The following is a 16,040-nucleotide window of genomic DNA, read 5'->3' as shown; positions in this document are numbered from 1 at the left end:
CATAGTTTTACTTATTATTGAAACGACTCGGAGACAGCAAGTTTGATTTCCGCGTAAAGGAGTCGTCTAATAGCCAAATGCATTTATTTCTCTAAACATAGGTTAACTGCGGTATATGACTTCCAACTGTATTATCAATAATTATTTTTGTTTTTTTTTGTTTCTACACGAAGACATTATAGTTAATTAACTATTCGCGGTATGGCGAATCATTTAGGGCCAATAGCATGTGTCAGAACACAAAAACACTGTATACCAATATGTTACTTAAGACAACCAGCGGTATTTATTACTTAATATTTACATTGTAAACATAGCAAGTAACTAGCGAAAGCTCCGAGTGGGGCAGGAGCTTTCGATTACTCGAAGCTCGTTGTAATCCTAGCAGGTAACAGCAAACAGTCACAAATCATCACAAGTTTTTTTTTCACTTTAGACGTATACTCGTATATTTTGTCTGTAAGAGCTTATCATATGTTTCTTTTGTACATTTTATATTTCGATTAAATATTTTTTCTTAAGAAAATATTTGTTTTTGTTTGTTTTCCTGCGTCTGGAAAGGCGGCGATGGTAAGTTATTCATTTTGAATTTTGTTCTGTTCAAATTGATCAGCTGTAACCCCGAAAACAGCTGCTGAATTAGAATCATATTACTCTTTTATTTTTGTTTATTTGTTCGTTTGTTTCAAAATGTGTATTAAGACAAAGCTAAAAAAAACATCCGAAAGATCCAAGTTGCGGAGGAAGGAAAGACTCCTAGATGAATGTGACAAAAGATGATTATGACGTCCCAGTGCCAGATTATACTGTCAATAATCACAGCGCTGAATTCAAACCAAAATCACTCCCGCTAGAGAACCATAGTAAACATGATAATGATTTATATATTCCGCTTCCTTGATGCCAAAAAATTGCTACGAGGGAAGTCCCAGAGGTACTCGACCAAGCAAGGAATATGCAAAAGGGATATCCTTGCTTCTCGATATATTAGGTTTAGAAGTATGACTTTATGGATCTGGAAAATGTGGAAAATACCATTCACTAGTGTATTCGTACGTAAAAAAGTAAACTGAGAGATTCTATTTTACCCGTCATATTTCCCAGACATCGTTTCTTCACGTTACTATTTGTTCCGATCCATGACGTCGACCCATTCTGGAGATCGGTTCAGATTTTATGGAGAAAGCAAGGATTGGCTTGAGAACTGAATCTCTTCACAAGAATCAGATTTCTACCAGAGCACAATGATCCAGGAGATGCATTTAAGGGGGTATTCTAGTGCAGAGACACGAATTTCTGTCGTTTTTTCGAGTTCCGTAAAAATATAAGAAGAATATTTCTACTATCCATTATATCATCATTTGTTCATCTATATTTTAACAATAACACAAAAATTGAACGAAGAAAAAATATTCATAACTAGCTGACCCGGCAAACTTCGTCCCGCCCACAATTACTTCTCCGATTTAAATAACACTCTTCTTCTTCTTCTCAAATGGCACTAACGTTCCTAGAGGACTAAGTTGAGATTTCTATGCCAAATAACACGCCTTGAATGCATTCTGAGTGGCAAGCTCTAGAATACGCGTGACCACAGTGCAAGTCGGAGGAAATTTTTTTGACGAAAAATTCCCCCACCAGAACGGGAATCGAACCCGAACCCCCGGCATGTTAGTAGTGACGCTAACCACTCGGCCACGGGAGCACATTTCGAACACTCACGTTCCCCGAAAATTATTTTTCTGTGCCCAATCTATATTCGTAGTATATAATTTCTTTCTTGACATATACACCTGACGCAGACTGAGACACTTCAATCCTGATACTGACTGTTTAAATCCGTTGCTCCGTTCTTGAGTTAAATCGTGAGGGACGGACATCAAATCATTTTTATTTACACCCAGGTTATTTTTACGCGGTTTTTTTGTGCGGTTTTTTTACGAGATTTGTTTACGCGGATTTTCCAATTCACGCGGTTGTTTTTACGCGGATTTTCCCATTAACGCGGGTTTTTTTCACGCGGACTTTCTAATTCACGCGGTTTTTTTTGCGCGGAATTTCCAATTAACGTGGTTTTTTTTAAGCGGATTTTCCAATTAACGCGGTTTTTTTACGAGTTACGTATCCCCCGCGTAAAAAAAAATCTGGGTGTATATAGATATGCAAAATTCGCCGAAAAAATAACTTTCCTATTTTCCAAATTTCCGAATGGTTTTCATAATTTTTAGAGCATATAAACCTGATGCAGACTGAGACACTTCAATCCTGATACTGACTGTTCAAATCCGTTGCTCCGTTCTTGAGTTAAGTCGTAAGGAACGGACACCAAATTATTTTTATTTATATAGACTAGAATAGTTAAGAACTGATGAAGTGAGAGGGTTAAAAAAAAGTTGTGTCATGGCGTACACGATTCCAGCCCTTTTGGTTATCTGAAACAAAAAAAAATCGAGCAGATTCTCTCAGTGAAGATGCCGCTATCGCATGAACCTTCTTCTTCTTCTTCAATGGCACTAACGTTCCTAGAGGAACTTCACCGTCTCAACGTAGTATTACTTGCGTCATTTTTATTAGTACTTAACTGAGATTTCTATGCCAAATAACACGCCTTGAATGCATTCTGAGTGGCAAGCTCTAGAATACGCGTGATCACAGTGCAAGTCGGAGGAAATTTCTTTGACGAAAAATTCCCCCGACCAGAACGGGAATCGAACCCGAACCCCCGGCATGTTAGTAGTGACGCTAACCACTCGGCCACGGGAGCACATTTCGAACACTCACGTTCCCCGAAAATTATTTTTCTGTGCCCAATCTATATTCGTAGTATATAATTTCTTTCTTGACATATACACCTGACGCAGACTGAGACACTTCAATCCTGATACTGACTGTTTAAATCCGTTGCTCCGTTCTTGAGTTAAATCGTGAGGGACGGACATCAAATCATTTTTATTTACACCCAGGTTATTTTTACGCGGTTTTTTTGTGCGGTTTTTTTACGAGATTTGTTTACGCGGATTTTCCAATTCACGCGGTTGTTTTTACGCGGATTTTCCCATTAACGCGGGTTTTTTTCACGCGGACTTTCTAATTCACGCGGTTTTTTTTGCGCGGAATTTCCAATTAACGTGGTTTTTTTTAAGCGGATTTTCCAATTAACGCGGTTTTTTTACGAGTTACGTATCCCCCGCGTAAAAAAAAATCTGGGTGTATATAGATATGCAAAATTCGCCGAAAAAATAACTTTCCTATTTTCCAAATTTCCGAATGGTTTTCATAATTTTTAGAGCATATAAACCTGATGCAGACTGAGACACTTCAATCCTGATACTGACTGTTCAAATCCGTTGCTCCGTTCTTGAGTTAAGTCGTAAGGAACGGACACCAAATTATTTTTATTTATATAGACTAGAATAGTTAAGAACTGATGAAGTGAGAGGGTTAAAAAAAAGTTGTGTCATGGCGTACACGATTCCAGCCCTTTTGGTTATCTGAAACAAAAAAAAATCGAGCAGATTCTCTCAGTGAAGATGCCGCTATCGCATGAACCTTCTTCTTCTTCTTCAATGGCACTAACGTTCCTAGAGGAACTTCACCGTCTCAACGTAGTATTACTTGCGTCATTTTTATTAGTACTTAACTGAGATTTCTATGCCAAATAACACGCCTTGAATGCATTCTGAGTGGCAAGCTCTAGAATACGCGTGATCACAGTGCAAGTCGGAGGAAATTTCTTTGACGAAAAATTCCCCCGACCAGAACGGGAATCGAACCCGAACACCCGGCATGTTAGTTATGACGCTAACCACTCGGCCACGGGAGCACAACCTCAACCAACCGCACATCCAACCGCATGAACCTTGGACAAGTCAATAACATCTTTTTTTACAAAATGACGGCCGTTTGAAAGACAGAAGCGGATTAAAACGTTTTTCTCACGTTTTCCGATTTTTTAAAAATAGTAAAATTTTAAAAATAAAATTTTTAGAGGTTCATGCGATAGAGAAATTCCTGCAGATTGTATCCATACAAATTCGACATGAATCGGTTCAGTAGAACTTGAGATACCGTGTACGCCAGTTTGAAAAAACTAGTTTTGAGAAAAACGCGGTTCAAGTTCATTGTTTTGGTCGTACCAGGTTAGATATCGCATCGCCAAAATGGCTCTAACTCGGTAAATAATAGGATTTTCGATATGTCCTTTCTAGGGTATATTCTTGAATGCCTAAACTACAGAAATATGTAGGATTGTTTTTTTTTCAAACTTCTAGACTAGAATACTCTCTTAAGTGGAAATTAGCATTTAGAGCTCGACAGATAATCTCTAGATAAAAACTGTCTTGGAAAAATTTGTTACACATGATAGAAGGCTTATTTTTATGTTATCAAAAATGATCAGACTCTTCGATGAAATAAAAAATCTAACTTTCTTATCTTTATAGATAGATGTAAACATAGTTCGACAATGTTGTAGTTCCAGTTATTTGTATCTTTGTAAAACGAAGTTTTTTTCTATCTCTTGAAATAACCGATATAGTGTCTTTTTTCTAAGTTGCGTTAGGGTTACCATGAAAAAAAACTGTTTTTACTCTAACTTTCATATTTCAAATTCTACATGCAAACTGTCTTCAAAAGACTATTAGAGCTTACTAATACAAACATTTTGTGATGTAGAACTAGTCAATAACTCAAATTCACTCAAAGTTATTATTTTTTCTTCCCAAAAACTACGCTCTCTTCATTTGTTTGCCATTGTTGCTGAGGCAAACATAAACACAGTTTATTAGCGGCATTTTAAAGAGCATATTTAACTCTACATGATGTGTGATTTTAGAAACTATGTTATTTTCGACGTAGGATTACGTCTTTCGGGAACATATTGGTGTACAAATTGAAAATCGAAAATCGAGCGCACCGTGAAAATTGTCCAATTTCAAATGCTTATTGTTCAGTCATTTCATGATGGATTGACGAGATTTTTGCGTCTTCTGATAGGTCGAAATTGACGACATATGCGGCAGATCCCAAACAGAGACATCAAAACCAAGCTGCCTAGGGGAAATTGGCATTGCAGACACATGAAAGTAGAGGGAGCTTTTTTCCCACCGACATGTATTCCCTGACAGAGATTTCAAATCCATGGTTTCTGGGAGAAATCAGCATTCAAAAACCCTCGAGCCCAAAAACCCTCGACACGCACAAATGGATAGTGCTCATTGTAACTAGCGTGGGCATTGCTGTTTGCATACGTGCTAGCGAATAAGTTGGGAGCGATGAACAAGTGTTTTTCGTTCCAATAAGAATCTTTCGATTGAAGAATGATGTTTCAATGAACTGAATAGAACTTATGCTTGATAGAATTATAAATAAAATTTAAATTTGGAACTTTTATGTTGGTTGCTTCGTAAAACTTTTAGCACAACTGTAAGTGTAAAATTGTGTATGGTAGCTATTGTGTTAAAATGACTTGAAATATGAAACGATTTTTTTTCTCCCAAGGAAAGTTCATGCGACGAGCAAAATTGGAAAAATGAAGGAATATTCGAAAAAGTGATTTCACATATGCTCTACTAATCGTATTGGGTGCTGTTAGCACAATTGAAATTTGCATTGAGGCATGTAGCATCGTGTTCCGTTGGGTTTAAAGCGAAAAGGAAATGGGTTGAATAAACACTCAGAAAATAAAAAAATTATGAATGAAATTACTTTTCCATTTCAAATATATTTTCTCTATACTAAAGTAACACTTTTTTTCTGGTGAGAAAAATTGGGTTCGATAATGATAATTATCTTATATTGCTTTGATGAGCTTTTATTCTTTATTTCATCCATACATAACACAGGCGCCATCTCGTCCAGGACCACAGAGGGCGGCTTTGGTACGTGATACGCACCATCTAATGACTAATCACCATCCTTCTATCATTATCACTTGGTTATGGACACTGGTGGAGTGAACAAACAATACCTAACAACCAGACTAAACGGACCCAAATCATTATCGAAGAGTTTAACAATGTAATTCTTCAAACATATCCAAAATCAGCGTGCAGCAGATAGCCTAACGGAATCCTACGTCAACTATGCGGTCGTGTCTTGGACACAACCCTCCTGTGACTTTTTTTTTTGTTTTTGAGCAAATTAAAATTTAAATCATGACTTTTTGGGTAGAAAACCATCAATAACTTTGAGTAGGATTAAGATATTGACAAGTTCTACATCGCAAAATGTTGGTCTTGATATGCTCTAAAAGTCGTACAAAGACAGTTTTGATGTAGAAATTGAAAGAAAAAATATAATACAAAAAAAAAACATTTTTAATGGTCACCCTAATGCAACTTAGAAAAAAAGCACTAAATCGATCATTTTAAAAGATAGAAAAAAGCTTTGTTCTACACAGTTATTCAAAATAACTGGGGCTCCAACATTATCGAACTTTGTTTATTTCTATCTTTAAAGATAAGAAAATTAGATTTTTTATTTCATCGACAATTTTGGTCACCCTATTTTTGATAACATAAAAATGACCGCTCTATTATATGTTACAACTTTATCGAAGACAGTTTTTGTCTAAAGAATAAATATCGCCCCCAAAGTTGTTTTTAGCGCTTTCTATCTAAGTTTCATTAGGGTAACCATGAAAAATCGGCTTTTACTCTAACTTTTATATTTAAAATCCTACATTAAAATCGTCTTGGTACGACTTTTAGAGTTTATCAATACCAACATTTTACGATACAGAATTTGTCAATATCTTAATCCTACTCAAGGTTATTGAAGGATTTCCACTCATGATTTCAATTTTCTCTCATGAATTCAATTTTAATTTACTAAAACAGAAACAATAACATAGCTTTGAAAACCACATATTATATAGAGTGAAATTTGTTCTTTCAAATTCCGCCAGCGAACATTTTCTATGTTCGCCCCAAAAAAATGACAAACAAATGAAAAGAGCGTATTTTTTGGGAAGAAATATCAATAACATTGAGTGAAGTTGAGATATTGACAAGTTCTGCATCGCAAAATATTTGTATTAGTAAGTTATAAAAGTCTTTCGAAGACAGTTTGTATGTAGAATTTAAAATATAAAAATTAGAGCAAAAAAAACAGTTTTTTGCAACTTGAAAAAATAGCGCTATATCGGTTATTTCAAGAGAAAGAAAAAGAACTTTGTTCTGAAAGATGTCTCAAATGGCTAGAGCTACAACATTGTCCAACTATGTTTACCTCTATCTGTAACGATAAGAAAGTTGTATTTTTTATTTCACCGACAATTTTGGTCACCCTTTTTTTGATAACATAAAAATTAGTGCTCTATCATATGTAATAATTTTGTCGAAGACAGTTTTTGTCTAGAGAACAACTGACGAGCTCTTTATGGTAATTTCCACTTAAATGCATCTCCTGGACCATTGTGCGGTGTGGAATCCGTACATTACCTGAAAGATGAGTCAAGATTGGGGCATACTTTGATTCAAGTAACAGTAGGTCTTATATTTCAAACGGATGTCTAGAACTCAACCTTTCACTATTGATGGCTATCCAAATGTAATAAACAACATTGTGCATCAAACTTCATGCACAGATCGGTTAAAGTAATTTTGATGAATGAAAAACAACAATCTATTCTGCAGGTCGAATCCGTCTGTGACAACCCTCGTATACCACTGTTTCCCTCATGATAACTACAACAATTGTCCGGTGTAAGTAAACTTGAAATGTTCCTCCGCTGTGATTTATTGACAATTCGTATGCTGGCGATATTCGACTGTAACCCACTGAAATCAATTACACAAACAAAAAAAAAGTTCGATTCTTTACACACTGAATGAGTCCTGCAACGCATTCAAATCAGTATCCAGTGCCAGCAAATATTTATAGAGAGCTCGGTCCTTTTCTCATCTCCTAATTGCCTTACTTCGAGCCAAGCACGCGTAAACTTGTCATGTCGCACCCGCGTTGCATGCGCGCCATTCAGTGTGTAACTATTGTACGAGAGCAAATTCGACAAAGGTTGATAGAAATGCAACCGAAACTAAACTGTACATACTAACGATAGAGAACAACAAGAGGTAATATTAGAAAAAAAAAAACCATTCAAGAAGAGAAAAAAAAGAACTAAACGTGAATCCGACTGTTAGTGAATGGATGTAGCAAAAAAGAAAACCCTTTCTGCTAACAATTAACTTAAAACTATACTTTTCCGAAGCTTATTGGGAAACTATAGGGTAACTGAATAAACGAAGCTTTAGTAATGAACTATGAATATTTTTACTGTAGATAACATTCGAATTGGCTTGTCTCTTTCAACAAAATTTAATATTGGATATTCTTCACAAGGGCAACAAAAAGTCTTACAAGTTTGGAAAGGTGTGATTACAATAAAAACAAAAAATGTAATATTCATTAAAACAAGCGCGCAAGGTGAAACAGAGTTTTATGGGAGAGAATGTTTGATAGAAAAAATATGAACTAGATGAGAACTGTTACTAAATGCGTGGAAAAGACGATTCAGATAAAAATTGATGAAAAGAACTGTTATTTTTTAATAAATTTTAAAGCCACATGAATTCGTCTATTTTGTCTATCCGAAATGTACCGGTGTTCAACTCCAAATATTTTGCCAAAACCATTCGCAACCCCAATGGAGAGTGCCACATGAGTTATCCGACTAGTTTATCTTTAACAAATGGATAAGAGTGAAATAAGATACTCTCAACTGAAAGTTACCATAGTGGGGTACCGAACAATCAAAAAGACATATGGTAGGTATTTACCGTTATGAATCATATTTCGGACGCTTAAGGCATATGATGCAGAAAGCAGGTCTAAACTTTATGCACAGGTATTATTTGGTTGATATTTTTATTAAATTATTTCAATATGCTTTTAAGCTTTCTACTTTGGTACCTATTTGATTGAAAACATAAAAAAATCATCGAATAAAATGCTTTTCGAATGAAACGAATAAAAATCAAACTTCGGACACTAAATCAAATTTCGGACAGATTGAATTCAAATTTCGGACATTTTATTTTGTAATTTTTTGAACGAAAATTACATTACACTTGATTATATTTTATAGTCAACTGCGAAACACTTACCAAGCTGATGCAGACTAAGACGCATCAGTCCTGATACTGGCTGTTTAAATCCGTTTTTCCGCTCATGAGTTAAATAATGAGGAACGGACATCAGATCATTTTTATTTATTTAGATCAAGTTTATAAATACATAATTACCTTCACTTGATTTATTTGAAACTCATTGTTGAAAAAAACAATATTTATTTGAAGTGTATTGAGAAAACATAAACATAAACGAAACATAACCGTTATTGAATTGAATGCATGGAGAAAATAAAAACATTTTTCATTTGAAGTTGATTTCGAATTATTTTTAAGCAATTGTTTATTTTGATTCCTCATCTTGGATTCCGGTTCTGAGGATTCCGACGCTTTGCCTTGGAGCGCTGACGCTTCGTTGTACTGCTGTGGGGTTCGAAGAGACAGACGATGGTTCCTCATGAAACTAGAATCAAAATATCTTACTACCTGTTTTGCAACTTGGTTGAATTCGTACTGAAGATTGTAGGCTTCCGCAAAATCAAACGCCAGACGCCGTAAATGAGAGAGTCATACCATAGAAAGCTTTGTCCAGTGGCCTGCAGTGGTCCGCCAGAACCTCAGACTGCTCACTCGTAAATACCTATCTGAACCGCCCTAGGTGCTCGCTGACACATCCCAGCAGAAGTAGAAATGTCAATAAAAGAAGATTCGAATCTTAAATCACTTTCTGATATGAGCCTCTTCCTCAGAGCTGATTCATAAATATCGAGGTCTGCTGCAATCCGACGCTTCAAGAATCCCTCCCAAAGCCTCTGTCGGGCCACTTGAGCTTTTCTGGAGTGCATTTCTTCAAATCAGTTTCCTTCTTGTGGGTCCCGTTAAAAATGTGGTTGAAAACATTTTAGATTTTTTTTTCTGGTGCGAACTTTCGCACCACAGTCACTGCGCACCTTCACCCCACAAGAAAATTTTTGAACTAATAGATTTTTTTAAAAAAAAGCTCTTGAAATTTTTCACAAAAACGAATACGCACTATCATCTACTATGGAAAGAAGGTTTCCTTGACAGTGTAGTTTCGAACTTTCCAGTTAATTGAGGTAAGTAAATCGTCATCTCCAAAACTGAAAAAAATAGATCAAAACATCGCAAAACTATTTTTACCTCATAACTTTTTGCCAGTTTTATGAAACGTATCTTTTTTTATATGTGTGAGCTGCTGGTGTAATAATGTATCAAACGACTACACTGTTGTCGAAATTTTATGCTCGTTTGCTTCAAAATGGCCAATGCGCACATTTGCCCCGCACTACTCTATATAAAATGGATTGCTGTCTGTCTGTCTGATTCATATGGACTCGGAAACTACTGAACCGATCGACATGAAAATTGGTATGTAGGGGTTTTTGGGGCCGGGATGGTTTTCGTGATAGTTTGAGACCCCTCCCCCTTCTCTAAAGGGGGGCTGCCATACAAATTAAACACAAATTTCTACATTACTCCGGAATTATACAAGCAAATGAACCCAAATTAGGCATGTGAAGGTTTTAGAGTGCAATAAATGTTTTCACGGTAGTTAGACACTCCACCCCCTCTCTAAGGAGGGGCTCTCATACAAATGAAACACAAATTTCTGCATAACTCGAGACCTAATCAAGCAAACGAAAACAAATTTGGCATGTGAAGGTTTTAGGATGCAATAAATGTTTCTATGGTGGTTCAGCACTCCTCCCCCTTTCTTAGGATGGGCTGTCATACAAACGAAAAAAAAAATCCTGCATAACTCGAAAACTGATCAAGCAAATGGAGCCAAAGTTGGCATCCTCCCGCCTCTCTAAGAGGAGAAGAGGGGAGGGGTCTGTCTTTATTCTATTACTAGCTGACCCGGCAAACTTCGCCCCGCCCAAAATTGTTTTTTTTGTTATCAATACCTTCAAACATTCACGTTTTCTTACTGAGCGCAAATTCATGAGTCCAAACGCAGAACTGTTCATTGATGGATCTTCTAATCGACCCCGTTGAATTTACCTTTCACTAAAAAAATCCTAGTACTTCTACCAAAACTCATCATTATAATATCAGATTATTTTCAGACACAATTCTCGTTCAAGATTTTTCAACCACTTGCAAATAATATGTTTCTCCGTTATAAATGTTTGATACAGAAAATATGATAGAATAACGACAGACCCCTTCCTTCTTCTCCCCTTAGAGAGGAGGAGGAGTGTTTATTCACCATAGAAACATTTCGTGCCCCCTAAAATCTTCACATGCCAAATTTGGCTCCATTAGCTTGATTAGTTTTCGAGTTATGCATAAATTTGTTTTTCATTTGTATGACAGCCCACCCTAAGAGAGTGAGGAAGAGTATCTAACCACCATAGAATCATTTATTGCACCCTAAAACCTCCACATGCCAAATTTGGTTTCGTTTGCTTGATTAATTTCTCGAGTAATGCATAAATTTGGGTTTCATATGTAATGGCAGCCCCCCCTTAGAGAAGGGGGTGGAGTGTCTAACCACCATAGAATCATTTATTGCACGCTAAAACCTTCAAATGCCTAATTTGGTTTCATTTGCTTGATTAGTTCTCAAGTAAAGCAGAAATTTGTGTTTCATTTGTATGGCATTTCCAACATCCCCCCCCCGCCTAAGAGAGGGGGGAGGAGTATCTAACCACTGTTAAAACATTTATTACATCCTAAAACATTCACATGCTTAATTTGGTTTTATTTGCTTGATTAATTATCGAGTAATTCAGAAATTTGTGATTCATTTGTATGGCAGCCCCCCATACAAATGCCTAATTTGGTTGCATTTGCTTGATTTATTCTTGAATAATGTAGAAATTTGTGTTTGTTGGGTGCACCCAAACTAGCGTTGGCAGTTGTCATCTTTGGCAGAAATGATGCCATTTAGTGTGCTGTTGAGACAAACGCGCAAATAATGAGCTATTTTGAGTTAGGATGGTAAAACGCTATGATGATTGATTCACAAATGGTTGTGTTTAAAGTAGAACAAGAAGGGTGATATGATCAGAAAACCTATGCGATATTTAATTTGTCCTGGAGAATCAACTTGTTTTTATTTTTATATCATTATTATCTAATTCTGTTTAACGTACTTTTTAATGATTTCGTTATGTTACACATTATTTTAATTGATTCAATTTTGTGAATACAGATTAATGATATTGATATCTTATATTCAATAACTCATACATGGAATACAGTTGGTAATGTGTTTATGTTTCTAATGCTATTACATGCTTGTTAAAACGCAATACTCTAAAATTACTCTGATATAGCGGGTTTTTTTTCATTTCGCGGTGGCTTCAGCGTTTACCCATTATAGTAAATAATAAATTGAAACGGATGAATGTATTTTAGAATAACTAGTGTAGAAGTTTGATTTAAAACAATCGATTTCATTATTTATTTTCTCTGGCAAAATGAACCTACAAATTAACATACCACAGTGATCAGCTATGGTGAAAAAACTTATGAGTACTAAAGATGCCGAAGATTTTTTGTTCAGGGTACACAACTCTGTTACACAGGGATTATTTATCAACTTTCAGTTGAATGCATTTTTTTTATTTATAACACTTTTGAAAGAAAGATATTGATCTATAAGCAAGAGCGCAGCTTAGTCAACTGGTTTTGTTCATCAATTCATGGATTGAATAATCTAATAATCTAGATATTATATAACATATTCTAAACGAACTCGTAACAACAATAAACAAATGGTTTTCTTCCGTTATTAATACGTTGGATATCATAGAAGAAAAGAATTCGTTTCTCTCAGGTAATGATTGCTAATGAAAGCCGTTAGCTTTTTTTGCAGTTCTTTGGTTTCCAATGAAGTACAGTGAAGTAATTTTCGTTCGCGTCAAACGACAGATAGCTATAGGGCTCATAGAATTACCGCAGATTCCAGCATGGTTCAACTCTGACTATTTCGCGTTCATTCCTCGAAGTAGAATGAGTATGTGTGTGTGGTGCCGTTTTTTTGTGTGTTTTGTTTGTCAAGGTACACATACATAAACATATACATATTTAGTTGTAATTTCGGATTGTTTCATGACTCAATATCGGTCGGTTAATGTAGTTATTGTTGCTGTTGCTATTTTCATAGTTATTATTGATGCTGTCTTCTTGATTGGGGGTGGTGTCGGCATTGCTGTATAAACCATGTGATACGGTAGAGACCCACGATTCTCGTTATACGTTCCCTGTTGAATTCAAATTGGATGTGATGCATGAGGTCAAGCAGAAAGTTAGTAGCAGCTAATTCACAACGCTACCTACCAGAAGTGTGCACAATAATTATGAGAAAAACAAGCAAATATGAAAAATCTGATGTCCAAACGTAACGCTAACGAATTATAATAACCAAATTACAACAAAATATTCATCGAAACATTTATGGTTTATTAGTAAGTGATTTAAATACGTCTTGTAAGGCGTCGTGCACTTATTACGTAACGCCAGAGGGCATAGGGAAGGGGGTTCGATGTTGCTTATTGTGTTTTAGAGATAAGAATTGCGTTACGTAAGGGAAGGTGGGGTGTAGGTGGTCCAAAATCCGGATTTCCGGATTTTCAGCGTTACGTAATTTGTACACCATGCCTCAAAACAAACTTCGAAAAATACTGATTAGTTACAACCTACCACGGAAAGAACCGTGCCAAAGGTCAGCGCTCAACGTACAAAATTTATGTCAAACTCACTACATCTTCTTGGCCACTTCTAGTGCTTAATATACAGGGTTTTCCAACTTTAAATTCCGAAAGAAAATTGAAATAAAACACGGAATTCGAATTTCGATGAAACTTTTATTTCAAATTAAAGTTTGGTTTATGCCATTATGTATGAAATACAACATCATTCAAATGTCCACCTAGGGCTTCCTCGCACACCTTGATCCGGAACAGGTAATTTTCGATGACTTTTCGGCACATATGGGGCGGTATCTCGGTCATAACTTCACGAATGTTGTGTGGCACGTGGCGCCATCCTGCTAAAACCACATGTCATCCGTATCCATATCTACAGTTTGTGGCAAAAAAAATCGGTTAACATGCGGCCATAGCGCTCACCATTCACAGTTACCGTCTCGCCGTCCTCATTTTCAAAGAAATACGGCCCAATGACTCCACTAGACCATAATGCGCACCAAACAGTGACTTTTGGCGGATGCAATTATTTTTATTTATTATTTTTCTTCATATCTTATAGTTACATTTAGGTGCTTATTCTATCAAATTCCTTCTAAAAATCCTACTCAATTCGAGCGAGGAAAGTGTCACCCATATCTGGGTGACGGGCCGTCGAAAGTGTTGAAGACGACAATCTGTGCTACAAGTGTCGTTTTGACAGTGTCGTGATTGTCCTTTTCAGTCTCAAGTTATAGCGCGTCAAAGATGGAGTCCACCAAGCAAGAAATTCGCCATATTTTACGTTTTTACTACCTGCGAGGTAAAACTGCAACGAAGGCGGCCGAAAAAATTCGTGTAGTTTATGGACCCGATATTGTAACGATTCGCACAGCACATTGTTGGTTTGATCGATTTCGTTCTGGTGTAGTGGCTGCCGAAGATACACCCCGTACTGGTCGGCCAATCGTTGTGGAAACCGATAAAATCGTTGAAATCATCCAAGTAGACCGGCATGTGAGCACTCTCGATTTGCCAGGAACTGGGTATAGACCATAAAACCGTTTGGAACCATTTGCAGAAGATTGGATTCCAAAAAAAGCTGGATGTATGGGTGCTACACGAGTTGACACAAAAAAATCTTTTAGACCGAATCAAAGCCTGCGATGCACTGCTGAAACGGAACGAACTCGACCCATTTTTGAAGAAGATGGTGACTGGTGATGAAAAGTGGATCACGTACGACAACCTAAAGCGAAAAAAGTCGTGGTCGAAGCGCGGTGAGCCGGCCCAAACCATAGCCAAGTCGGATTGACGGCCAGGAAGGTTTTGCTGTGTGTTTGGTGGGATTGGAAGAGAATCATCCACTATGAGCTGCTCAACTATGGCCAGACCCTCAACTCGGTTCTCTACTGTAAGCAGCTTGACCGTTTGAAGCAGGCGATTGACCCGAAGCGGTCAGAAATGATCAATAGGAATGGTGTTGTTTTCCACCAGGACAACGCTCGGCCTCACACATCTTTGATGACCCGCCAGAAGCTACGGGAGCTCGGATAGGATGTCCTATTGCACCCACCGTATAGTCCGGACCTGGCTCCAAGTGATTATCATCTCTTCCGGTCCATGCAAAACGCTCTTGGTGATACTAAGTTGGCCTCAAAAGAGGCTTGCGTTTTTTGCAAATAAGCAGGGAGGGGGTTTATAAGGGGGAGGGGGGATAATGAAGTTGCCTTCTAAATGGCAACAAGTTTGCGAACAAAACGGCGCATAATTGACTTAAATTGGATAATTTTAAGTATGTTAAATAAAGCGTCAAATTTCGATCAGAAATACGACATTTCTTTTTCCCTAACCTTATATTTCGAATGAAGAATCCTCTGAGGATAAGGAAGAGAAGGAGGAAGATTGGAAAGAAAAGGAAGCTATAAATGTAAAATCTGACTTTCGTCTTAAAGAATACCCGAAGGCACTTTTATTGTACACTTTAAACGAAAGTCAAATCCACTAAACGTCATCCGAATTGCAAAGGAGTTGACGAAGCATTTTTTTCAGCGTTACTGAGATACCTCGGATGGGGCAAGATAAATTGCGTTTTGTCGTCTTCAGCATGACCCAAGCCAAGGAAATAACGCGTTGCGACCTCTTTGCGATAGAGTATTGCGTGTATTTACCCGGTCGTGAAGTCGAAATAGACGGCGTCATCTCTGAAAACGGGTTGACCCGAAAAAAGATACTCGATGACTGAGTCTGCCGCTTCAAGAACGCCTCACTTAACGGGTGTTAAATAAAAAATGAGAATTTTTTCAATACC

At 37.0% G+C, this 16,040-nt stretch overlaps 1 protein-coding gene across 2 annotated transcripts in view; it reads right to left on the bottom strand.

Moving 5' to 3' along the window:
* Nucleotides 1-12,123: 12,123 nt before the first annotated feature.
* Nucleotides 12,124-16,040, bottom strand: part of LOC129775706 (intersectin-1) — a 39,926-nt gene continuing 36,009 nt past the window's right edge. The window contains exon 14 of one of the 2 annotated variants that reach the window (XM_055780731.1): nucleotides 12,124-13,378. In XM_055780731.1, the coding sequence (XP_055636706.1) occupies nucleotides 13,362-13,378 (17 nt within the window). In that variant the 3' untranslated portion in view covers nucleotides 12,124-13,361. The remainder of the gene's footprint in view (nucleotides 13,379-16,040) is intronic. The other variant, XM_055780732.1, reaches the window with a different exon arrangement.

Source organism: Toxorhynchites rutilus, chromosome 3 (genome assembly GCF_029784135.1).
Source record: "Toxorhynchites rutilus septentrionalis strain SRP chromosome 3, ASM2978413v1, whole genome shotgun sequence".
Taxonomy (NCBI): domain Eukaryota; kingdom Metazoa; phylum Arthropoda; class Insecta; order Diptera; family Culicidae; genus Toxorhynchites; species Toxorhynchites rutilus.
Note: the sequence above shows the minus strand (reverse complement) of the source record. Positions and strands in the feature narration are given on the sequence as shown.